The sequence below is a fragment of the Pristiophorus japonicus genome, chromosome 1 (genome assembly GCF_044704955.1).
Source record: "Pristiophorus japonicus isolate sPriJap1 chromosome 1, sPriJap1.hap1, whole genome shotgun sequence".
Lineage (NCBI taxonomy): Eukaryota > Metazoa > Chordata > Chondrichthyes > Pristiophoridae > Pristiophorus > Pristiophorus japonicus.
The window spans coordinates 424,644,977-424,669,781 of NC_091977.1; the positions used below are offsets into that span (position 1 = coordinate 424,644,977).

The window sequence follows — 24,805 nt, forward strand, 5'->3', positions numbered from 1 at the left end:
GATCCAACTTCCTCACCCTCCATCTGAATTTGAAATTCCATCATACTATGATCACTCATTCCAAGGGGTTCCTTTACTAAGAGATTGTTTATTAATCCTGTCTCATTATACAGGACCAGATCTAAGATAGCCTGCCACCTGGTTGGTTCCGTTACATACTGCTCAAGGGACCCGTCCCTTTTGCACTCTATGAACTCTTCCTCAAGACTACCCTGACCAATTTGATTTGTCCAATCAATATGGAGGTTAAAATCACCCAGTTAGCCTAACATCTGTCACTGGGAAAATGCCTGAGTCCATTATTAAGGAAGTAGTAGCAGGACATTTAGAAAATAATAATACAATCAAGTAGAGTCAGCATGGTTTTATGAAAGGGAAATTTGTTTGACAAATTTGCTCAAATTCTTTGAGGATATAATGAGCAGGGTGGATAAAGTTCAACCAGTAGATGTAGTGTATTTGGATTTCCAGAAGGCATTCGAAAAGGTGCCACATAAAAGGTTACTGTACAAGATAAGAACTCACAGGGTTGGGGGTAATATATTAGCATGGATAGAGGATTGGCTAACTAACAGAAAACAGAAAGTCGGGATAAAAGGTCATTTTCAGGTTGGCAAACTGTAACTAGTGGGGTGCCACAGTGATCAGTGCTGGGACCTCAACTATTTACAATCTATTTTCATGACTTGGATGAAGGGACCAAGTTTAATGTAGCCAAGTTTGCTGATGGTACAAAGATAGGTGGGGAAGCAAGTTGTGAAGAGGACACAAATAATCTGCAAAGAGATATAGATGGGTTCAGTGAGTGGGCAAAAATTTGGCAGATGGAGTAAAATGTGGGAAAATGTGAGGTTATCCACTTTGGTAGGAAGAATAAAAAAAAAATTATTTTTTAAATGGCGAGATACTACAAAATGCTGCAGTACAGAGGGATCTGAGGGTGCTTGTACATGAAATACAAAAAGTTAGCATGCAGGTACAGCAAGTAATTAGGAAGGAAAATGGCATGTTAGCCTTATTACAAGGGGGATGGAATATAAAAGTAGGGAAGTCTTGCTACAACTGTACAAGGCTTTAGTGATACCACATCTGGAGTACTGCGTACAGTTTTGGTCTCCTTATTTAACGAGGGATATACATGCATTGGAGGCAGTTCAGAGAAGGTTCACTATGTTGATTGCTGAGATGAAGGGGGTTGTCTTATGAAGACATTTTGAATAGGTTGAGCCTATACTCATTGGCGTTTAGAAGAATGAGAGGTGATCTTATTGAAACATATAAGATTCTGAGGGGGCTTGACAGGATAGATGCAGAGAGGATGTTTCCCCTCATGGGGGAATCTAGAACTAGGGACTATAGTTACAGAATTAAGGAATTAAAACGGAGATGAGAAGGAATTTCTTCTCTCAGAGGGTCGTGAATCTTTGGAATTCTCTACCCCAGAGAGCTGTGGAGGCTAAGTCATTGAATATATTTAAGATGGAGATAGACAGATTTTTGAATGATAGGGGATTCAAGGATTATGGGAAGCAAGCAGGAAAGTGGAGTTGAGGCCAAGATCAGATCAGCCATGATCTTATTGAAACATAGAAACATTGAAAATAGATGCAGGAGCAAGGAATTTGGCCATTCAAGCCTGCACCGCCATTCAATATATGATCATGGCTGATCATTCAACCTAAGTACCCCACCCCACCCTTCTCTCCACACCTCCTGATCCCTTTAGCCGTAAAGCCCACATCTGACTCCCTTTTGAATATGTCCAACGAACTGGACTCAACAACTTTCTGTGGCAGAGAATTCCACAGGTTCACAATTCTCTGGGTGAAAAAGTTTCTCCTCATCTCGGTCCTATATGGCTTACCCCTTATCCTTAGACTGTGTCCCCTAGTTCTGGACTTCCCCAACATCGGGAACATTCTTCCTGCATCTAACCTGTCCAATCCCGTCAGAATTTTATATGTTTCTATGAGATCCCCTCTCATTCTTCAAAATTCCAGTGAGTATAAGCCTAGCCGATCCAGACTTCCTTCATATGTCAGTCCTGCCATCCCGGGAATCAGTCTGGTGAACCTTCGCTGCACTCCCCAACCTCCCTAATACAGTTTGGTGGTCTGTACACAACTCCCACTAACGTTTTCTGCCCTTTGGTGTTTCGCAGCTCTACCCATATAGATTCCACATCATCCACGCTAATGTCCTTTCTTACTATTGCGTTACTCTCCTCTTGAACCAGTTACGCTACCCCACCTCCTTTTCCTTCCTGTCTATCCTTCCTGAATATTGAATACTCCCGATGTTGGAGCAGGCTCGAGGGGCCAAATGGCCTACTCCTGCTCCTATTTCTTATGTTCTTATGTTTGCAGGAGGTGTCCATTGTGTGGCCGGCCACTTCAGGGCGATGCTTAAAAGCAAGGTGGCCGAGGTAAGTCACAAAAAACGCACCTTCTCTCGTGCAGGTTTTTATATGGTCCCTCGAGCCTGCTCCGCATTCAATAAGATCAAGGCTGACCATCGACTTCAACTCCACTTTTCCACCTGATTTCCATATCCCTTGATTCCCCTAGTCTCCAAAAATCTATCGATCTCAGCTTTGAATATATTCGGAGACTCAGCATCCACAGCCCTCTGGGGAAGGAAATTCTCATAGATTCCTGCCCGTGATCGATCAGCCCGGCATTCTGCTTGAGTGCCGGGTTGCTCGGGCGGGAGCGCAGCTGCCGTCGCGGAGAAGGTAAGCTTTTTTTCCTTTGCAGAGCCTGCAGCAATGGCCCTTCCCTTTAAAGGAGGGAAGGAGCCATTTAACGTGGCAGCGCTGCACTCACCGTCCCATTTGCTGCTGATTGCACTCCAGGAAGGAAGTGGAGTACCTGATTTAGTGCTCCACTTCCTTCCTGGAGTACAACTGCCAAATGTTTTTAAAGTTTGAAACTATTTTAAAAGTTAATGCCTCAAATGGGGCGCTCCCAAATTTCTCTCCCATTATTTTCAAAGCAGCAGAAAATATTCAGCACCCAAAGGGTCACTTGGCTGCACAGGCCATGTCGGTGCACTCCTAAGTAACTTCCTTCATAATATTAATAATCATTTATTTAGCATTTAATATACATGGGGGATAGTTATGAGCCATTAGTCTTTATTTCAAGGGCATTTTGCTCCAAAGATTTGAAAGACATTCAAAACATAGTGGACCTGGTTGATAAATGCATCAATATGATTTTTATAAGTGTTTCACCTTACCTGTTGGTTTACAGGAAAATTTCTGTTTATCTTTTTAATCTGAGAGAAAAAAAATTGAATTAGAAGGATTAAATTGTGAACTAAGATAATAATATGGCATAGTAAAACAAGAGAATTATTATGAAAAGAAACTTGTACAAATGTAACATTTAAATTGTGGTTCTACAGGTTTGTAACAGTGTAACGTCATTTAAATCCCATTCACCTATTCGGATCATAAATGGCTGGAGTTAAAATAGGACACATACTCAAGATGCAACTTATGATTGAAACCTTTGGCACATCTTCAAAGTGCTTTCAGCACAAAACCATTGCAGCATAACCTACATGCATGATGCATGATCACTTACTAACACACAAGACAGGTTGAATACTGGGCACATTTGTCTATGACTGCACTTCAATCAGTTTACAATATCTCAAGACTGCTCCTACTTACATGACAAGAAAGGCAAATGATGCATGGGAACAGACCAAAATTGGAAGAGGGTTTAGAAATGAAAAGCCCTTGACTGCCTTGGAGGAAGCTATACAGATATCCTGACATAGGCAGACTTCCCCTAAGTCCAGGCTAGTACCATGGAGAGCGATGTTTTGTCCTCCTTCTCACCTTCTCTCACACAGGCATATACACAAGCATGCAAACATCAAGCACAGTATCTTACAATGTAGACTTTAATTAAAGGTGTGTCCTGGACCCTGTTTTCTAAATTATTCCATTTCTACATAAACATAAGAACATAAGAAATAGGAGCAGGAGTAGGCCATGCGAATCCTCGAACCTTCTCCGCCATTTAATACGATCATGGCTGATCCGATCATGGACTCAGGTCCACTTCCCTGCCTGCTCTCAATAACCCCTTATTCCCTTATCGTTTAAGAAACTGTCTATTTCTGTTTTAAATTTATTCAATGTCCCAGCTTCCACAGCTCTCTGAGGCAGCGAATTCTACAGATACACAACCCTCTGAGAGAAGAAATTTCTCCTCATCTCTGTTTTAAATGGGCGGCCTCTTATTCTAAGATTAGTCTACCCTCTCTGCATCCACCTTGTCAAGCCCCCTCATAATCTGAGACATTTCGATAAGATCACCTCTCATTCTTCTGAATTCCAATGAGCAGAGGCCCAACCTACTCAACCTTTCCTCATAGGTCACCCCCCTCATCTCCAGAATCAACCTTGTGAACCTTCTCCAAGGTTCTGCCTCCAAAGCAAGTATATCCTTTCGTAAATATGGAAACCAAAACTGCGCACAGTATTCCAGGTGTAGCCTCACCAATACCCTGTACAACTGTAGCAAGACTTCCCTGCTTTTATACTCCATCCTCTTTGCAATAAAGGCAAAGATTCCATTGGCCTTCCTGATCACTTGTTGTACCTGCATACTAACCTTTTGTGCTTAATGCACAAGTACCCCCAGGTCCTGCTGTACTGCAGCATTTTGCAATCTTTCTCCATTTAAATAATAACCTGCTCTTGATTTTTTCTGTCAAAGTGCATGACCTCACACTTTCCAACATTATACTCCATCTACTAAATTTTCGCCCACTCATTTAGCCTCTCTATGTCCTTTTGCAGATTTTCTGTGTCCTCCTCATATATTGCTTTTCCTCCCATCTTTTTATTGTCAGCAACCTTGGCTATGTTACACTCGGTCCCTTCCTCCAAGTCGTTAATATTGATTGTAAATAGTTAGGGTCCTAGCACTGATCCATGCAGCACCCCACTAGTTACTGATTACCAATCCGAGAATGAACCAATTTATTCCTACTCTCTGTATTCTGTTCATTAGCCAATCCTCTACCCATGCTAATATATTACCTCCAACCCCGTGAACTTTTATCTTGTGCAGTAACCGTTTATGTGGCACCTTGTCAAATGCCTTCTGGAAGTTCAAATACACTACATCCACTGGTTCCCCTCCCCTTTATCCACCCTGTTTGTTACATCCTCAAAGAATTCTAGCAAATTTGTCAAACATGACTTCCCCTTCATAAATTCATGCTGATTCTGTCTGACCGAATTTTGCTTCTCAAATGTCCTGCTACTGCTTCTTTAATAATGGACTCCAACATTTTCCGAACCTCAGATGTTAGGCTAACTGGTCTATAGTTTCCTGCTTTTTGTCTGCCTCCTTTTTTAAACAGGGGCATTACATTTGCAATTTTCCAATCTGCTGGGACCACCCCAGAATCCAGGGAATTTTGGTAAATTACAACCAATGCATCCACTATCCCTGCCGTTACTTCTCTTAAGACCCTATGATGCAAGCCATCAGGTCCAGGGAATTTACCTGCCTTTAGCCCCATTATCTTACTGAGTACCATCAACTTAGTGATTGTGATTGTGTTAAGTACCTCCCACCCGATAGCCCCTTGACTGTCCACTGTTGGAATATTGTTAGTATCCTCTACCGTAAAGACTGATACAAAATTTTTGTTCAGATTTTCTGCCATTTCCGTGTTCCCCATTACTAATTCCCCTGTCTGATCCTCTAAGGGATCAACATTTACTTTAGCCACTCTTTTCCTTTTTATATACCTATAAAAACTCTTGCTGTCTGTTTTTATATTTTGTGCTAGTTTACTTTCATAGTCTATCTTCCCTTTCTTAATTTTTTTTTAGTCATTCTTTGTTGGCTTTTAAACGCTTCCCAATCTTCTGCCCTCCCACTAGTTTTGGTCACATTGTATGCCCTTGTTTTTAATTGGATACCATCCTTTATTTGTTTAGTTAGCCACGGATGGCTATCATTTCTCTTATGCACGTTCCTCCTCACCGGAATATATTTTTCTTGAAAGTTGTGAAATATTTCCTTAAAATACACCACTGTTCTTCAACCGTCCTACACATTAATCTATTTTCCCAGTCCACTTTACCCAACTCAGCCCTCATACCTTCATAATCTCCTTTATTTAAGCTTAGTACGCTGGTTAGAGATTCAACTTTCTCACCCTCCATCTGAATTTGAAATTCAATCATGCTATGATCACTCATTCCAAGGGGTTCCTTTACTAGGAGATTGTTTATTAATCTTGTCTCATTACACAGGATCGGATCTAAGATAGCCTGCCCCCTGGTTGGTTCCATTACATACTGCTTAAGGAACCCATCCCTTATGCATTCTATGAACTCTTCCAATCAATATGGAGGTTAAAATCACCCATGATTATTGCTGTTCCCTTTTTACAAGCTCTCACAATTTCCTGGTTTATACTCCGACCAACAGAGTTGCTACTATTAGGGGACCTATAGACTATGCCCACCAGTGACTTTTTCCCTTTACTATTCCTTATCTCCACCCAAACTGTTTCAATATCCTGATCATTTGAGCCAATATCGTTTCTCACTATTGCAGTGATTCCATCCTTTATCAATAGAGCGATCCCACCTCCTTTTCCTTTCTGTCTGTCCTTCCGGATTGTCAAATATCCCTGAATATTTAATTCCCAGTCCTGGTCACCTTCCAACCACATCTCTGTAATTCAGATCATACCCATTGGTCTTAATTTGTGCCATCAACTCATCAATTTTGTTACGAATACTATGTGCATTTAGACAAAGTGCCTTTGAATATGTTCTTTTACCCTTTTTTCCTGCTTGTTTCCTCTCTCCTTCAAACTCACTTTATTTTTGCTTTCTAATTCCAGCTTTACTCCCCTCCCTACTGAATCTATTTTCAGGTTCCCATCCCCCTGCCAAGCTAGTTTAAACCCTCCCCAACAGCACGAGCAAACCCCCCCACCCCCCCCTCGCACCGCAAGTATATTGGTCCCGGCTCTGTTGAGGTGCAACCCGTCTGGCTTGTACAGATCCCACTTCCCCCAGAAGCGGTCCCAATGCCTTCTGTCATTGTAGGCTTAAGAGAGCAGTCTGCCAGTGCTGCCAGTGGCCCAAAGGAAGACAGCACCTCACAGCATGCCAACTATTTCTCATTTGAAACCATAAGCACAACTAGACACATCCCAAAGTGTGCTGTTAGTGAGTGAGAGGAGGTAGCACTGAGTGCACAGGTGAAGAGGAGAGTATGACTATGCCAGAGGAGGAACAGGAACCTGATGCTGCGATAGCCATCAATGATCCCTTCTGCTGAGGGAAATTGTACAGTGTGGGGAACATGGGCACCTGGTGCTGTTCTGTAAGAAAGGAACTGTAAGTAATGGCCAAGCTAACTAATGCATCAGTGACATGTTTGATATGGGCCGATACTGAAGATGATTCCTATGTTAGTATGGAAGGAGACAGAGGCAGACAAGTAGAGGGCACTCGTGGCAGCAGGACTGCTGTCTGTATGGCTCAGGTTGCATAGCTCTGAAACTGGTTCACTGCTGATCTGAAACCTGGAGAAGGAGTTGCCCGGTAAATGCGTCAGGACATCAAGATATGGCTGGTGAGATCTGATGGGTAAAGATAGTTTGGCTCTGATACTTGCTCATCTCCCTAGCATGCCTTCTTTCATCTTATACCAGTGCAATCATGCAATACTTATTTAGGGTACTTTATGGGTTATGTTTCTATGTTTCTATAAAGTAATCGTGCTCAGATAGGTTTGTTTAAACTGCAGATGTACAACAGATTTTGAAAGAAAAAAGACTTGTGTATATATAGCACCTTTCACGACCTCAGGACATCCCAAAGCACTTTACACAGAAAATAGGTGAAGGAGTAAGCCATTCGGCCCTTCGAGCCTGCACCACCATTCAATATAATCATGGCTGATCATGCACTTCAGTACCCCATTCCAGCTTTCTCTCCATACCCCTTGATCCCTTTAGCCGAAAGGGCCACATCTAACTCCCTTTTGAATATATCTAACGAACTGGCATCAACAACTTTCTGTGGGAGAGAATTCCACATGTTCACAACTCTCTGAGTGAAGACGTTTCTCCTCATCTCGATCCTAAACAGCTTAACCCTTATCCTTAGACTGTGTCCCCTGGTTCTGGATTTCCCCAACATCGGGAACATTCTTCCTGCATCTAACCTGTCCAATCCCGTCAGAATTTTATATGTTTCTATGAGATCCTCTCTCATTCTTCTAAATACCATTGAATATAAGCCGAGTCGATCCAATCTTTCTTCATATGTCAGTCCTGTCATCCCGGGAATCAATCTGGTGAACCTTCGCTGCACTCATAGAAACATAGAAACATAGAAAATAGGTGCAGGAGTAGGCCATTCGGCCCTTCTAACCTGCACCGCCATTCAATGAGTTCATGGCTGAACATGCAACTTCAGTACCCCATTCCTGCTTTCTCGCCATACCCCTTGATCCCCCTAGTAGCAAGCACTTCATCTAACTCCTTTTTGAATATATTTAGTGAATTGGCCGCAACAACTTTCTGTGGTAGAGAATTCCACAGGTTTACCTCTCTCTGGGTGAAGAAGTTCCTCCTCATCTCGGTCCTAAATGGCTTACCCCTTATCCTTAGACTGTGTCCCCTGGTTCTGGACTTCCCCAACATTGGGAACATTCTTCCTGCATCTAACCTGTCTAAACCCGTCAGAATTTTAAACGTTTCTATGAGGTCCCCTCTCATTCTTCTGAACTCCAGTGAATACAAGTCCAGTTGATCCAGTCTTTCTTGATAGGTCAGTCCCGCCATCCTGGGAATCAGTCTGGTGAACCTTCGCTGCACTCCCTCAATAGCAAGAATGTCCTTACTCAGGTTAGGAGACCAAAACTGTACACAATACTCCAGGTGTGGCCTCACCAAGGCCCTGTACAACTGTAGTAACACCTCCCTGCCCCTGTACTCAAATCCCCTCGCTATGAAGGCCAACATGCCATTTGCTTTCTTAACCGCCTGCTGTACCTGCATGCCAACCTTCAATGACTGATGTACCATGACACCCAGGTCTCTTTGCACCTCCCCTTTTCCTAATCTGTCACCATTCAGATAATAGTCTGTCTCTCTGTTTTTACCACCAAAGTGGATAACCTCACATTTATCCACATTATACTTCATCTGCCATGCATTTGCCCACTTACCTAACCTATCCAAGTCGCTCTGCAGCCTCATAGCAAGCACGTCCTTCCTCAAATTAGGAGACCCAAATTACACACAATACTTAAGGTGTGGTCTCACCAAAGCCCTGTACAACTGCAGCAAGGCCTCCGTGCTCCTATACTCCATTTGCCATTTGCTTTCTTTACTGCCTGCTGCACCTGCATGCCTACCTTCAATGACTGATGTACCATGACACCCAGGTCTCGTCACCATTCAGATAATAATCTGCCTTCCTGTTTTTACCACCAAAGTGGATAACCTCACATTTATCTACATTATACCGAATCTGCCATGTATTTGCCCACTCAGCTAACCTGTCCAAGTCACCCTGCAGCCTCTTAGCATCCTCATCACAACTCACACTGCCACCAAGCTTAGTGTCATCTGCAAACTTGGAGATATTACATTCAATTCCTTCATCTAAATCATTAATGTATATTGCAAATAGCTGGGATCCCAGTACTGAACCTTGCGGTACCCCACTAGTTACTGCCTGCCATTCTGAAAAGGACCCGTTTATTCCTACTCTTTGCTTCCTGTCTGCCAACCAGTTCTCTATCCATGTCAGTACATTATCCCCAATACCATGTGCTTTAATTTTGCACACTAATCTCTTGTGTGGGACCTTGTCAAAAGCCTTTTGAAAGTCTAAATACACCACATCCACTGGCTCCCCCTTGTCCCCTCGACTAGTTACATTCTCAAAAATTCTAGAAGATTTGTCAAGCATGATTTTCCTTTCATAATTCCATGCTGACTTGGACCAATCCTGTCACTCCTTTCCAAATGCACTGCTATTACATCTTTAATAATTAATTCCAACATTTTCCCCACCACCGATGTCAGGCTGACCGGGCTATAATTCCTTGTTTTCTCTCTTCCTCCTTTTTTAAAAGGTGGTGTTACATTATCTACCCTCCAGTCCAAAGGAACTAATCCAGAGTCTATAGAATGTTGGAAAATGACCACCAATGCATCCACTATTTAGAGCCAATGAAGTACTTTTGAAGTATAGTCACTGTTGTAATGTAGGAAATGCAGCAGCCAAGTGCACACAGCAAGCTCCCACAAACAGCAATGTGATAATGACCAGAAAATCTGTTTTTGATATGTTGATTGAGGGATAAATATTCGCCAGGACACCAGGGATAACTCCCCTGAACTTCTATGAAATGGTCCCATGGGATCGTTTACGTCCACATGAGAAGACAGATGGGACGTCGGGTTAATGTCTCATCCGAAAGACAGCACCTCCAACAGTGCAGCACTGGAGTGTTAGCCTGGATTTTTGTGCTTAAGTATCTGGAATATGACTTGAACCCACACACTTCTGACTCAGAAGTGAGAGTGCTACCAACTGAGCCACAGCTGACACTGTTATGAACTGGAAACTACAATAAATTGATGAAAAATGTGTAGTATAACTGGAGCTTCAGAGAGTACCTGGTAGAATAATTTGTATCATAGTAATTTCATAATAAAATGTTTATTCACAATCTCCAAGGTGAGGGCTTACAGTTCCTGAAATTGATTTTTTAAAATTTTTACTCAGTGAACATATTAAGTGTTCCCAAGCCACAGATCAGATGTGGCATAGCGGCATTTATCATCTCCAGCTTCAAAGAGCATTTTCTAATGCATTAGTGTTTGCAGTATCAGTCATTGTGACATCTCAGGCCAATGTTGTCAAATGTTCATTTGAAACCCTACTTGGGCAGTGGATTAGACATTGAATTGGATTGAGATTGTTCAAATTGATATCATTGGAAATCTTTAAGACTTAGCTTCATCAAGCAGAATTGAGGCATCACACAATTATCTCTACAGGCAATATGCACAGCTTGATTAAGACCAGAGAGTTGTATTCAATGTGCAGAGAGGTTATTTGCAACGCATTTTTGACTCTCTCTGCGTATGCGCACTCGTTCTGAAGGGAGGAGTGGCGATCGAGAGGGGGACCAGGAAGGAGAGGGGATCGAAGGGGTAGCCTTGGAGACCACTCGAATTTAGTTCTAATTACTGATGGTGCAACGAGTAGGTGGGTGTTGAGGGCCAGGGGTGACAGTGGGTCCAAACACTTGCAGAGGAAAATGATATTGGGAAGTGAAAACTTTGACTGCCGTCCTTGGTTGAATAGTGGGCAACTGTGTGTTTATGCCAAATATTGTAGCTCTGTAGCTCTCTAATCAGGGCTTGAAAGAACAAGAGAATAACGATTCAAAGGGACCCCTTGGCGGTGCTGTTTTTCCAGCCTCACTATCTTATGCAGCCATAAATAAAACCCAACATGAATTTGCAATCCCAGTCAGATCCGCAATATCAGAGGGGAGAGGGAATCAAAGGGGAGAGGAGAGTGATCAGAGGGGTAGGGGAGAGGGGATCGGAGGGGGGAGAGGAGAGGGGATCCGAGGAGGCAGAGGAGAGGGAATCGAAGGAGAGTGTAGCGGGATCAGAGAGGGAAGAGGAGAGGGGATTGGAAGGGGCAGAGGAGAGGGAATCGAAGGGGAGAGTAGAGGGATCAGAGAGGGAAGAGGAGAGAGGATCGGAGAGGGCAGAGGAGAGGGGATCGAAAGAGCAGAGAGGGTTCAGAGGGGGAGAGGAGAGGGGTTTGAAGCAGGGAGAAGAGAGGGGATTGGAGAGGGGAGAAGAGACGGGATCAGAGGGGGGAGAAGAAGCAGGAGAGGAGAGGGATCACAGTGGGGAGAGGAGAGGGAATTGAAGTGGGAAGAGGAGAGGGATCAGAGGGGGAGAGGAGAAGAGATCAGAGGGGGGAGAGGAGAGAGGTCCAGAGGGGGAGAAGAGAGGGATCAGAGGGGGGAGAGGAGGCAGGAGAGAAGAGGGATCACAGTGGGGAGAGGAGAGGGAATTGAAGTGGGAAGAGGAGAGGGATCAGAGGGGGAGAGGAGAGGGATCAGAGGGGGGAGAGGACAGGGGATCGGAGGGGGGAGAAGAGACGGGATCAGAGGGATGAGAGGAGGGGGGATCGGATGGGGAGAGGAGATGGGATCAGATGGGGGAGAGGACAGGGAATTAAAGAGGGGAGAGGAGAGGGGGGAGAGGAGAGAGGGGAGAAGAGAGGGGATCGAAGGGGGAGAGGAGAGCGGATAGGAGGGTGTGAGGAGAGGGGATCGGAGGGAGAGAGGAGAGATGATTGGGGGGGGAGGACAGGGAATCGGAGGCAAAGAGGAGAGGGGAGAGGAGAAGGATCAGAGAGGGGGAAGAGGAGAGAGGATCGGAGGAGAGGAGAGAGATCAGAGGGGGAGAGGAGATGGGATTAAAGTGGGGAGAGGAGAGGGAAGAGGAAAAGGGATTGGAGGGGGAGAGGAGAGGGGATCAGAGGGGGGAGAGGAGGTAGGAGAAGAGAGGGATCACAGTGGGGAGAGGAGAGGGAATCGAAGTGGGGAGAGGAAAGGGGATTGGAGGGGGAGAGGAGAGGGATCAGAGGGAGAAAGGAGAGGTATCAGACGGGAGAGAGAGGACAGGGGATCAGAGGGGGAGAGGAGGGGGGATCGGATGGGGAGGGGAGAGGAATCGGCAGGGGGGGAGAGGAGAGGGGCAGAGGGGGAGAGCTGAGGGGATCGGGGGGGAGAGGGGAGGAAATTCAAGGGGGAGAGGAGAGGGATCAGAGGGGGAGAGGAGAGGGGATCGGATGGGGGAGAGGAGAGGGGGAGAGGAGATCGAAGGAGAGAGAGGAGGGGGGATCAGAGGGAGAGAGAAGAGGCGATCAGATGGGGGAGATGAGAGGGGATTGAAGGGGGAGAGGAGAGGGGATCGGAGGGAGAGAGGAGAGGGAATTGAAGGGGAAAGAGGAAAGGGGATTGGAGGGGGAGAGGAGAGGGAATTGAAGGGGGAAGAGGAAAGGGGATTGGAGGGGGAGAGGAGAGGGAATTGAAGGGGGAAGAGGAAAGGGGATCGGAGGGAGAGAGGAGAGAGTATCAGCGGGGCAAGAGGACAGGGTATCGGATGGGGGAGAGGAGAGGGGATTGAAGGAGAGAGAGAGGAGAGGGGATCGGAGGGGAGAGAGTAGAGGGGATCGGAGGGGAAGAGGAAATGTGATCAAAGGGGAGGAGATGATCTCAGAGAGGGATGAGCTCAGAGAGTTGAGCTCGGAGAGGGGGGGGGAAGAAGGTCAGGAACTCGGGGTGGGGTATTGCGGGGGAGGTCAGGAACTCAGGAAGAGAAGGTCAGGAACTCAGGAAGAGAAGGTCAGGACCTTGTTAGTGGGATGGGGGAGCACAGTGAGAACAGTGGGCACGGGGGGAAGAACGTGATCCAGATCTGAAGAGGAGTGGGGATGGGAGCATGAATGTGATCCAGATGGGAAGATAGATCATACTCTCTTGCCCTCTGTGAGGCCTAGATCACATTCTTCCACCCATTCCGCTTTATATCTGCACAACGTTCTCCCTTTCCTGCCCCTGTAGCCCCCCACCCCAAGCTGCAGCAATTCAGGGGCAAGTATGGATAGGCAATAAATAAATGAATTTTTAAAAATTAGATCATATTCTGTGTTGGTTCTACAACATGCGTAACATTACATTTATGTGTTATTTGCCAGACTCGACTATTCAATGTTCTCTTGGCCATCTTGCACCCTCAATGAACTTGAACTCATCCAAAACTCTGCTGCATATATCCTAACACTCAACATGTCCTCTTCACCCACCACCCTTATGCTTACAAAGTGGTGCGGCCACACAGCTCGGTGGGTCTGTAGATTCCGCAAAACCTGTTTAAGGGACCGCACACCCAAATAAATTAGGGGGAACATTGTCGACCAACAGCTTGATTTTAAAGTTCTCATTCTCATGTTAAAATCCCACCATGGCCTCACCCCTTCCTATCTGAACTCAGTAATGTGAGCACTGTGAATGCTCCTAACTCGGGTAGATGAGCCCTGTCTGTTCTCTGAAAGCAGTAGTACGAGCAATGTGAGCTCTGTCTGGAGCCTGGCTGTCACAATGAATGGATCAAATTTATACATTGCAAAGATCTTAATTACTCAGGCAGGCAGGATCTAATTACAGAATCCAAACAATCTGCTGGGTGGGTCTTATCCTCCAAGGGGACCAATCAAAAATCTGGTCTTGTCCTCCAAGGGGTCCAATCATAACTTTGATGCTGCAAATCATTATAGCCTTCTATGGTGGGTGTGTGGATGGAGGACGGGGGATAGCCACATTCCTCTGAAGTAATATTTTAAGGAAATAACTAATTTCATTGTTGTCAGATGCCTGGATAAAATTAGCACTCTCCCCTTCTTTAGTTCTGCAACTATTATTGGGGATAATATCAAAATCAGATATGTACCACAGGATGATTTTATGGATGTAATTAAATATGCCATTATACTAATTGAACAGTATAATTTAGATGTTAAATAACCATGTAAATGTACAGCTAAAGCTTTTGTAAAATCTCACTATTATCTTCTAATCATACAGGTACCAACGATTCTTTCATTATCATTTTGCCACTGTAAAATGTGGTCTTTTTTTTTCAATTAAGTGAAAACTTTTATGTCTTGATAGATAAGCAACATAAGTCACATATAGTAAACCATTGGTTTATCGACGTGGAAGGCTAAAACTTTTATGTGAGTGAAAACATCTGTACTTACATTGTGCTTGGTAAGATTGGATATATTAATTGCTAGTGCTTGTAGCCAATCTATGCAGTCTTCAGCACTGAGACACTGAATGACACCACTGCATACTCCATCCACAGCAATCACTTGAAATGCATTTTGCCTAAAAATGTCACAAGACATATGAATAGAAAATTATCCAATATTATACTGCACCCACAGTAAAGGTTTAGCGACATTGGCCTGGATTTTCCTCTTTAGGGTGAAGTTACCGCAGGACAGGACTTCCGTCTACCCCTGTGAATCTGTCTTAACCCAAACTCATTTCATTAGGGCCGATTTCACTCCAAAATGGAATATTGAAAACATCTATCAATACTTTTCTGATGTTAAACTGAAACTAACTATCAATGATGTGAAAGGTAGAAACGTTACCAGAATTCATCACAAATGTGCTGCTAATTTATCAGCCTGCTAAATAGTGGTCTGGATTTTCCTCTGTGAACCCATCCCAAATCAAATGGGACTGCAGCAGAAATGGTGGCAAAATTGGAAACTGAGGCCGACCACTGACTGCCCATCCTGACCTGGATTTCTCATCTGCACCGGGACTGCTGCTAGTTTCCTTTTCATGACAGGAAGGCGGAGCCCTGGTTTCCAGGAGATTGTCCTTCCATTGATTCTTTTTATTGCTGTTCCCCAGGACCTCCTGGAAAAAGGTGGCAGTCAGTCCATGTAAGGGTAGTAATGGCCTGAAAGGCTCCTGATGGAGGGAGTGGGCCTATTAGAGGCCTTCACTCCCTGCACTTTAGCCTCTGGCTCTGGGCTTTTTTGCCCCCTTAAAATGTCTCATTGGGCAGTGGGACTGTTTCGTCTTTCTGGTCTGGCAGTGATGGGCTTCCTCTTGCTGGCAGAGATGCTGCCCATCCTTATGACTAATGAGCCCAGACCTAAGAAAATGGGTTGCATCACAGCAGCAGGAGGAAAATCCAAGCCAAATTGTAAACCTTGAGGAGAAGATTTGTTAAATATTTAAACATTAAATATATTTGTGGCACCTCAATTCCAAGTACCAAACTTGAACATTAACTTGCTGTAAATAAGTAATATTTTGAACCATTACCTGGAAATATCAGTTCCTGGGATATGGTGTGACAAACGAGAATGAAGAAGGGGGATTAGCCGCAGATCACACCATCGCTTCTCCCACTTTAGGCCTGAGGATGTAGGCCATGAAGAACATGATAATGAATCCTGAAAAATAATAATCATGTTACACTTTCTAATTGCAACTCATTCATAATAAAACATTTTTGTAAAGGTTTTGCAAACAAAAAATGCAAGTTATTATAATCATACCTGGACAGTTCTTTTATTTAAGTATATAATGAAGTAGAATGATAGAGTGAATATCAAATCAAGCATATTGTGGTTTGATAAATCTGGGGTAGAAAATCAATAAAATCCTAATAATTTGACAGGCTCGGTTAATGCTTTGACAAATACTTTGACAGAAGGGTTGGGTTTATATGATATTATACTGTAACATTCTAAAAGGGATGTTATTTTAGACTCCTTAAAGTCAATATAAAAATTCTTAATGTATTTCAGCAGCACTATAACAAAAATATTGAAAGTCTGTTTGTTAGCTCTCATGTAAGAACCATGGAGGTGTAATTCCTCTTACTGCACAGACAGTTGATTAAACAGGAGTTCAATTTTTTTCCTTTTTTTGCATTAGAGGAACATACAACTTTATTCTGTGTGCTTTTTGAAAGCTCACATGCACCTGCAAGAATTCTGCTTAACAAGCTGCACAGGCATTGAACTGGTACAAATAGCACTCTATGGGCCAAAGCAGCTGTGGAGTGTGCAATATTCAGGAAACTGGAACAACGGTGTGAACAGGGAACACCATCTATAGATTACAGGTGATGTTGTGAGGGTCAAAAGACTTACTTTGTAAGGTATGAAACGGCAACCCACTAACAACACTCTCCTTGTTTACAAAATTTAAATCTGTACAATGATATTTCAGCAGATGCAAAGTAATAAATAAAGTACTTTGTAATATATGTAATGTATTCCTAACACTGCATCCCACTGAAGCACAATGACCCCAATCATCATGATTGCGAGTAGACAGGACTCCCCATTCTCAGAACCAACTAATCTCAGCGATCAAGGACAAACAAATTACCTCAATCTCTAAACCAGTATTGTGCCCGAATACATTGATGAACTTCACCCGTAACATGCAGTCATTGGCTTAATAAAATATAGACGTGACAAGACTTTTGATAATTCAATAAAAAAGAATAAAAGTGTAGATTTTCCGAGTCTTTGTCCATGATGAAGTACCTCACCCATCAGCAATGCATACTGGAAAATTGAGGCACCTCTCCAGCGATTTACTGGTGCACACTGGTAGTGGTTGAGAACTCAGTCGCAAAATCTACACTATAAGTCATAGATGGCACTGTTGGGGGAAACAAATTCTACTTATTGTCATCTCCTATTGCTCAGGTTCTTTAACATTTTAGTTCTTTTGACTGCTAGCTCTACATATTGTCACTGTTTCACAATACATTTTCATGTATATGTAAGTTAATGTAATTCTCCGTTCATAGCACTTTTAGCCTTTTACACATTTTTCTGGAGATTCTGTTGGTCTTCCACCAAAGTTATAGCAGGAGATTTGGAGGAACCCTGCAGAAATTCACAGTCAGTATCAAGTCAGGGCACAATAATAAACACAGACCTGAATTTCCACAGGTTTCTCCCGATCTCCTACCATAACTTTGGTAGCTGATTGCTGAAACCCCATGATAAGTGGCGTAAAAGGGTATTTTACTATTTACACCATTTCTCCTGGGATTCCACCAATCCCCTGCCAGAGAAACCTGCAGAACTCCCAGGTGCTACTCTGAGGTTCTGACGTGTCTATAATGAGTACATAATTGCCAATTGTGTTTTTGTGAAGATTGGCAGGAAGTTTGCGACTGAGCTTGTTTGCTATTTCTTGTGAAAAAATAAACAGGGGTACAAAGTGGGGAACAGCACATTGTACTCATGTCTACCTTCTTTACTAAAATACCAAAAAGAGGAAAATATTCACCACTACTGAAGCTACAACAAATAGGAAATCATTTTGGCACATAAAGTTTAAAGGTAGAATTATATCTTACTGTATTGTTGGGATGGTAGTTAAGATGCAATCCACTGTCACAAAGTGGAGAAGATGTACCACTGCTCTGATCACTGGGGACGCCTATAAGCAAATAAAAAATAGATTGACATATAATCAAATTCAATGCTAATTACTTGTGGTTTACATTATGTTCAGCAATATTTATAGAAGGTTCCAAAATGACAACATTCTCCCATATAACACAAGAAACAAGCATAGGACAAGAAAAGGAAATATGGTACATTTATCCGATGACCCCCATGGACCATTTACAATCCTCCCTATCATGGACTTTTCCCCATTTATCCAATTGTCTGAAGAGGAAAAGTTTATATACATAATCTCTGACACATTAAGGTAATCAGACAGGTTATTTTCCATTGATGACATTTCCTTGGTCCAATTTCCAAGGAGTCTTTGATTGTCTTCATCTACAGGTACAAATCATAATTGCATAAAACAATCCAGGAGGATTCATCAGGAACAATGGTTTATATCCATCTTTACCCTTTTTGTTGAACAGAGGAAAATATGGTCAATTAGTGAGGTTGCCGTGTATAGAAAATCAGGAATTAAAACCTGTACTCAGCAGCTTCACTAATAGAGCATATTTTCATCTCTTCCCCTTTTTAGCAATAAGATAGACATTTGTATAATGTGTTCCTGATAGTGGAAATGATGTGACCATGTGAATTACTATGCGTTTTTTAATTATTAATATCACTTAAATAGCTAGCTTTAAGATCACAACATGTGAATTAATGGGAGCGAAATTTGGTAGTGCCCCGTTTGGGGTGTTTACTTTTAACTTTTTGAAAAGTTAGCGACTAGGAAACTGGCTTACAAAATTGTGGGAAATTGGGCATTTTTGCCCCAGGAGTAAATGGAGCAGTAAATTAGGTGTTAATGGCCTCAGTGGGGCGCTGCAGGGGCTTATTACTAGAGAGTTACCCAATTTCAGCTGACTTGCATTCAGCAATCAGCCTTCAATCCTTGCCTCGAGCTCATTCTAGTTCTTAAAGGGGAGGTAATTTCAAACTGCAGCTGTTCATTTTCAGCATTGCTGCACTTGAGTCAGACCTCTCAGCAACGTTGTGCGTTGGCTGGTGCGAATCCTGCTACAATGGAGAGGGCCATGCACTTCAATAATGTGGACATGTGGGGGCAGTGGAAAGAAGGAGGAAATCGTAGTTCCCTGCATCTGGAAGACCTCGCCTATATTCACAGCTTTTCAACCACGACAGGCATATCTTCCACATACATTCTTACTCACACAATTTCCTTTCTTTTGCAGGCCAAGATGGCACGTAACAGAAGGGGGTAGCTGCGGTCTGGAGGAAGGGAACCTGAACTGTGCCAGCTGAGTAACCTTGAGGAGCCAACACAGGCCCCATGAAACAATATAAATGTTGTTGTTTCAAATCTGCCCTCAATGAAACAAAGGCAGAACAGTCCTTGGTGAAAATCGCTCAAATGTGTCCAACAGCCTATGTTTAACAAGCTATAAAGAGTAATGATCAAAAAAAGTTGTTTGTAAAGATGGCGCCTTTAAATAGCGCTCCTCAAGGTGACTGTAACTCAACAGCTGAAGCTGTCGTTGTCAGCTGCAGGCGGTAAGTGAGGGGCACGGACGAATTTCTCTTCCAGGCGGTAACGAGGTGCTGCGTATGGCAATAACGTCATCTTTGCCGTGTGCAACTGAGCGGGGCACTAACGGCAGGAGTGGGGCACTACCGCTTAGCGCCTCTGCAAAACCCCCATCCAATTTCACGGGGGGCGGGGGGCGCTGTTCTCACTGTGACCCATTTGCGCCCCATTAGTACCCCCGGAGGTGCTAATGGCTGCGCGCAGGAGCCCAATTTTGTCTCCAATATGAATTAATTTAATGCAAGATGTCCAAAAAATTTTATAAGATGATGCCAGGTAAGGAAGCTTAGAGATTATTTAGCTATAAGCATCAACCAATTCCTCTGAGGAGTCAGTAATATCAGCACAGCTTGGCAGCAGACAGCAGTCATACCCATGCATTCATGGGAATGCACTGAGAACACCTGAACTTCATGCTGATGAAACATTTTAACCTGCAACAAACTGTCAAAAGGAAACAAAGACATTGGACTAGAAATCGTATGTCAGAGTCGTATCTCCGGAGTACGCCTCTGACCCGTGAAAGAATTACAAAAATACCCATTAACGGTGAGACTGTGAAAACTTGGAGTCTCAGCCCTGAGGCAGAGGGCAGCGTAATGGCCCATGGGTCCCAGGGAAGTAGGCAGTACCAAAGCGTACCTGGGATCACATGTGCCTGGTCCTCCAATCACAAAATTCAATTTTAATCATTTACGAAGGGATGCCCCTAATGAAATGAAATGGAATCCCAAAATCTAATAATTATACAATTTACAGAAATTTAATTTTATTCGTAATTACCTTCATTCCACCAATCCCATAAAAAATTAAATGTTTTTGATAATTTTATGTATCATAAAAATTTTAATCCAGGCCAATATTTGCATAAACTCATATAAAGTGTATGTGCATAATTTACGATATTAAAATGTTTAATTAATGGCCCTTCGCTTGCTTGCATCAACCATAAGCCTTCCGTGTGCAATCGCTGGCCAGTCGGTGGTTAAATAGCCCAACTCTACACCAGTAATTGGTTTCCGTGACCTGCGCAGATGGCCTGTTAATCCATACGTTGACAGGCTGCAAGTTCCGGATTTCGCGCATGCGCAAACAAAAATCCCGAACTTGCGGTGGATTTCAAAGGGAATATGATGCCGTAGTCTGAGAGTACATCGTCATACACACCACAATTTCAGGGCCATCAAGTGGTGTCAGGAAGGAAATCATTTTCAAGCAACTCTTCTCTATGAGGCTATCAAATCCACCTTCAAGAGTCTATTGCACCTAACAAGTCAATGATTAGAGCACAAATTTGGAAAAGCAAACCAAACAAAGAGGGAACTGGATAGGTTCCAGAAAGAGATACTTTAGTGTAATCAAAAGGTTATTTGATGAATTAACAAAGTATGTATAATGCTAGCCTTTTAGATATTTCTGTTTCAATCACATATGGCTACATTTTCCAATTTTAGTGTGCTGGTCTTCCTGTTATCTTAGCAGCCACAACTTAAAGTTGTTTAAATTTGGGAGTTCATTCAACAGGATTTTGAACCAGAAATCCACCAGCATCAGCTCATCTGTAATAATGCTCATTTTGTGCTCAAGTAATTAAACAGCCACAGCCCTTATTCTAGCTTTGGAGAGCAGTAACTCGTAGGAAGTTGAAAGGAGCAGTGAACTTCTATCGCCTAATTAACGGCTATGGAAATGTATGCTGCTTAAGCTATGCTAAAAGGAATAATCGATTGGAGCAGCACAGCCAACATTGTCTTTCATCAAACAATGACAATCATATCTTCCCTAAGAAATTTGTGTCTCATCAGGTGCCACCTTTACAAACAATTTTTGTCGGCCATTACTCTTTGCAGTTTGCTAACACATAGGCAGAGTGCCTGTTGGACAGATTTGAGCGATTGATTGAAGTCGGGAAAAAGTTTCACAATCTCAAGAAGGCATCAAACTGAGCCAACACAACAGTAAATCAAACATTAATGAAAAAGTCATCCAGAAAATCAGGAGCACCACAAATTGGGTGTGGTGAACTCTGTGCTCAATCCCGTGATCTGTGTCCCTACTAAGTTCCAGAAATAAAGGCCCCGATTTTAATGGGGCAGGAGCAGTGTGCGAGTCCTGAAGTGAGCAGCACGCCTGGTGCATCATTTCCAAACATTTCATCGGAATTCCGCTCAAACCCGGTCAGATCCACCATCTGGCCTGCGGGCGGGTGTGTAATTTCAGGCGGCAGCTGGCCGCCATCGGGGACCTGCGGGAACGGTCACGTGCAGTCAGGTAAGTGGTGGTGGTGGGAAAGATCGCACTCGACGAAGGCAAAGGGAAGCCTGAGGCAAGAGAGTCCCAAGGTTTCCTTGTGGGGTCTGGAGGAGACAGATCGGTCATTGAAACACTTTAAGGAGGCATATGGATCTGTCAGGTATGTGCCAGGAAGAGCAGGACTGTTTCCTCCAGGCCCAACAAACAAACCCTGCAAAATACCCGCCCGTCTTCACAATCTCCTCCTGACCGCTCCCGATTTCCCCCCGCGATCTGTCACTTTCTTCCCCACGTGATCACTGATACCCGCAACCGCGCTCTACCCATTCCCACGCGACTCCTTCCCCCCATCACCGCTAAACTGACCTACTTCTGGGCTGTGGCCTTGTGTGACAGCCATTCGCATCTGACAAGTTGCCAAGCCTGTCAATCAGGCTGGTTGTCAGCTGCGGAACCTGGGAAAAAAATTCACACACGCACTGGAGTTAAAACTTCACAGCATGTGGGGAAACCCACACTTAGTGGGAAAGCAGGTTGTGTAGAGGACACAGAGAGGCTGCAAAGAGATTCAGATAGGTTAAGCGAATGGGCTAAGGTTTGGCAGATGAATACAATGTCGGAAAGTGTGAGGTCATCCACCTTGGGAAAAAAACAAAAAAAGGAATACTATTTGAATGGGGAGAAATTACAACATGCTGCAGTGCAGAGGGACCTGGGGGTCCCTGTACATGAATCCCAAAAAGTTAGTTTGCAGGTGCAGCAGGTAATCAGGAAGGCGAATGGAATGTTGGCCTTCATTGCGAGAGGGATGGAGTACAAAAGCAGGGAGGTCCTTCTGCAACTGTATAGGGTATTGGTGAGGCCGCACCTGGAGTACTGCGTGCAGTTTTGGTCGCCTTACTTAAGGAAGGATATACTGGCTTTGGAGGGGGTACAGAGACGATTCACTAGGCTGATTCCGGAGATGAGGGGGTTACCTTGTGATGATAGATTGAGTAGACTGGGTCTTTACTCGTTGGAGTTCAGAAGGATGAGGGGTGATCTTATAGAAATATTTAAAATAATGAAAGGGATAGACAAGATAGAGGCAGAGAGGTTGTTTCCACTGGTAGGGGAGACTAGAACTAGGGGGCACAGCCTCAAAATACGGGGGAGCCAATTTAAAACTGAGTTGAGAAGGAATTTCTTCTCCCAGAGGGTTGTGAATCTGTGGAATTCTCTGCCCAAGGAAGCAGTTGAGGCTAGCTCATTGAATGTATTCAAGTCACAGATAGATAGATTTTTAACCAATAAGGGAATTAAGGGTTATGGGGAGCGGGCGGGTAAGTGGAGCTGAGTCCACGGCCAGATCAGCCATGATCTTGTTGAATGGCGGAGCAGGCTCGAAGGGCTAGATGGCCTATTCCTGTTCCTAATTCTTATATTCTTATGTTCTTATGTTCCGGATTTCCCTACCACAACTCCTCCAACAGCTCCAAAACTATGCTCCAGTAAACATTGGACCCATATCTCTGATAAAGAAGCAATTAAAAATAGTTGGTTTCTGGTGGGAGAAAGTACAATTCTCCACCTCCCTTTCTTTTACATTTGAGCAACTGATGATTGAATTTATCTGACTCTGAGCAGATCAAGCTCAATTGATTTAAAATCTAATCAGGTTTTTCATGGGCCATGTACATTTTTAGTCTGTAGAAGTCAGTTTAATTCAATTTTGGAATCATTTATCTCTAATATGGGAAATGTACCATTGTCTCAATAGACCGTTACTTATTAAATCAAGAAAATCTTGACCTAAGGCCAGTGTTCAAGCATAAGATTGGCACAGTTGTCTATATATCACAAACTGATTAACTCAAGCTGACTCTCCGCACAAACTGAATATCAAAACAGTGAGTAGATCTGTGCAGTGGAATGATAGAGAAACAATATTTGAACAATAATACGTTTTTAGCCAGCACTATTCATTGTATAAAAAGATTACAGTGCTTACATGTGCAGTCTTCATACAGAGGGAGTTTCAGGAAGGCAGGTGCTCGCTTTAAAAATGAAACTGTAAGAGTTACTTCTTCCCCAGCATTGCGCAGAACTTGAACCTGTGGTTCATTACAAGACAGAAGTAAAGGTAAGAAAATTGAATGCATTTAACAGAGAGTCAGTACTGAATATTTATATTTAAAGGAGCTGTAATTTTATCAACATGAACGTTCAAATCATAGATGCTCTCAGTGAAATAAAATAAAAAGTATCAAAACTAAAACATCCTGTGTTTTTTTCCAGTAGACTTGGGATGTGAATAAGTAGGCCTGCTAATTTCATTGCCAGTAAGGGAGCAACAGGGCAAGACCGATGGAGAGAATAGAATGGTTTGAGAAGCATTAAAACGTGCAGAGCTGTCAACACGAAGTAAATACCAGGAGTGACATTTTTGGTCATCAAAAGCGGTACACACTGAAACACATTTATAGATAAAGACCTGTGATCATTCTTAAGAGTGACAGAGATCAGAAACTAATGTCAAACTAAAATGAATTATTGCTGCTTCTAATGAGTTGCACCTGCAGGTTTATATATTGGTGGGATGAGAGACAGAGACCACTGTTTGGCATCATTGAGCTAGATTGTCACTCTCAAAAGCACATGCTAATCAGAAATGGAGAAAGATATTGGGCCGTAAATTGCGGCCTCTCTGGTTGCGTACGATGTGTACACGCACCCAAAGAAGCTTCGCAAATGCCGGTTGTCGGCGCGCATTTGCGATCTTTCTTTTGATAGATCGCACGCATCCCTGGGAGAAGGACATTCGTGGGCGGAGATTTGGACTATTTGTCCAACTCTTGCCCAACGAATGTCCTTCAAACTCTTACGCCTGGTAAAAG

General features: G+C 43.4%; 1 protein-coding gene across 1 annotated transcript in view; it reads right to left on the reverse strand.

Annotated features, from left to right (window-relative positions):
* sntg1 (syntrophin, gamma 1) overlaps nt 1-24,805 on the reverse strand; it is a 225,346-nt gene that overhangs the window by 115,492 nt on the left and 85,049 nt on the right. Inside the window, exons 7-11 of the mRNA XM_070885809.1 lie at nt 23,920-24,022; nt 18,028-18,110; nt 15,963-16,093; nt 14,873-15,002; nt 3,241-3,279 (exon numbers count right to left, since the gene is read on the reverse strand). Coding sequence (XP_070741910.1) covers nt 3,241-3,279; nt 14,873-15,002; nt 15,963-16,093; nt 18,028-18,110; nt 23,920-24,022 — 486 coding nt within the window. The remainder of the gene's footprint in view (nt 1-3,240; nt 3,280-14,872; nt 15,003-15,962; nt 16,094-18,027; nt 18,111-23,919; nt 24,023-24,805) is intronic.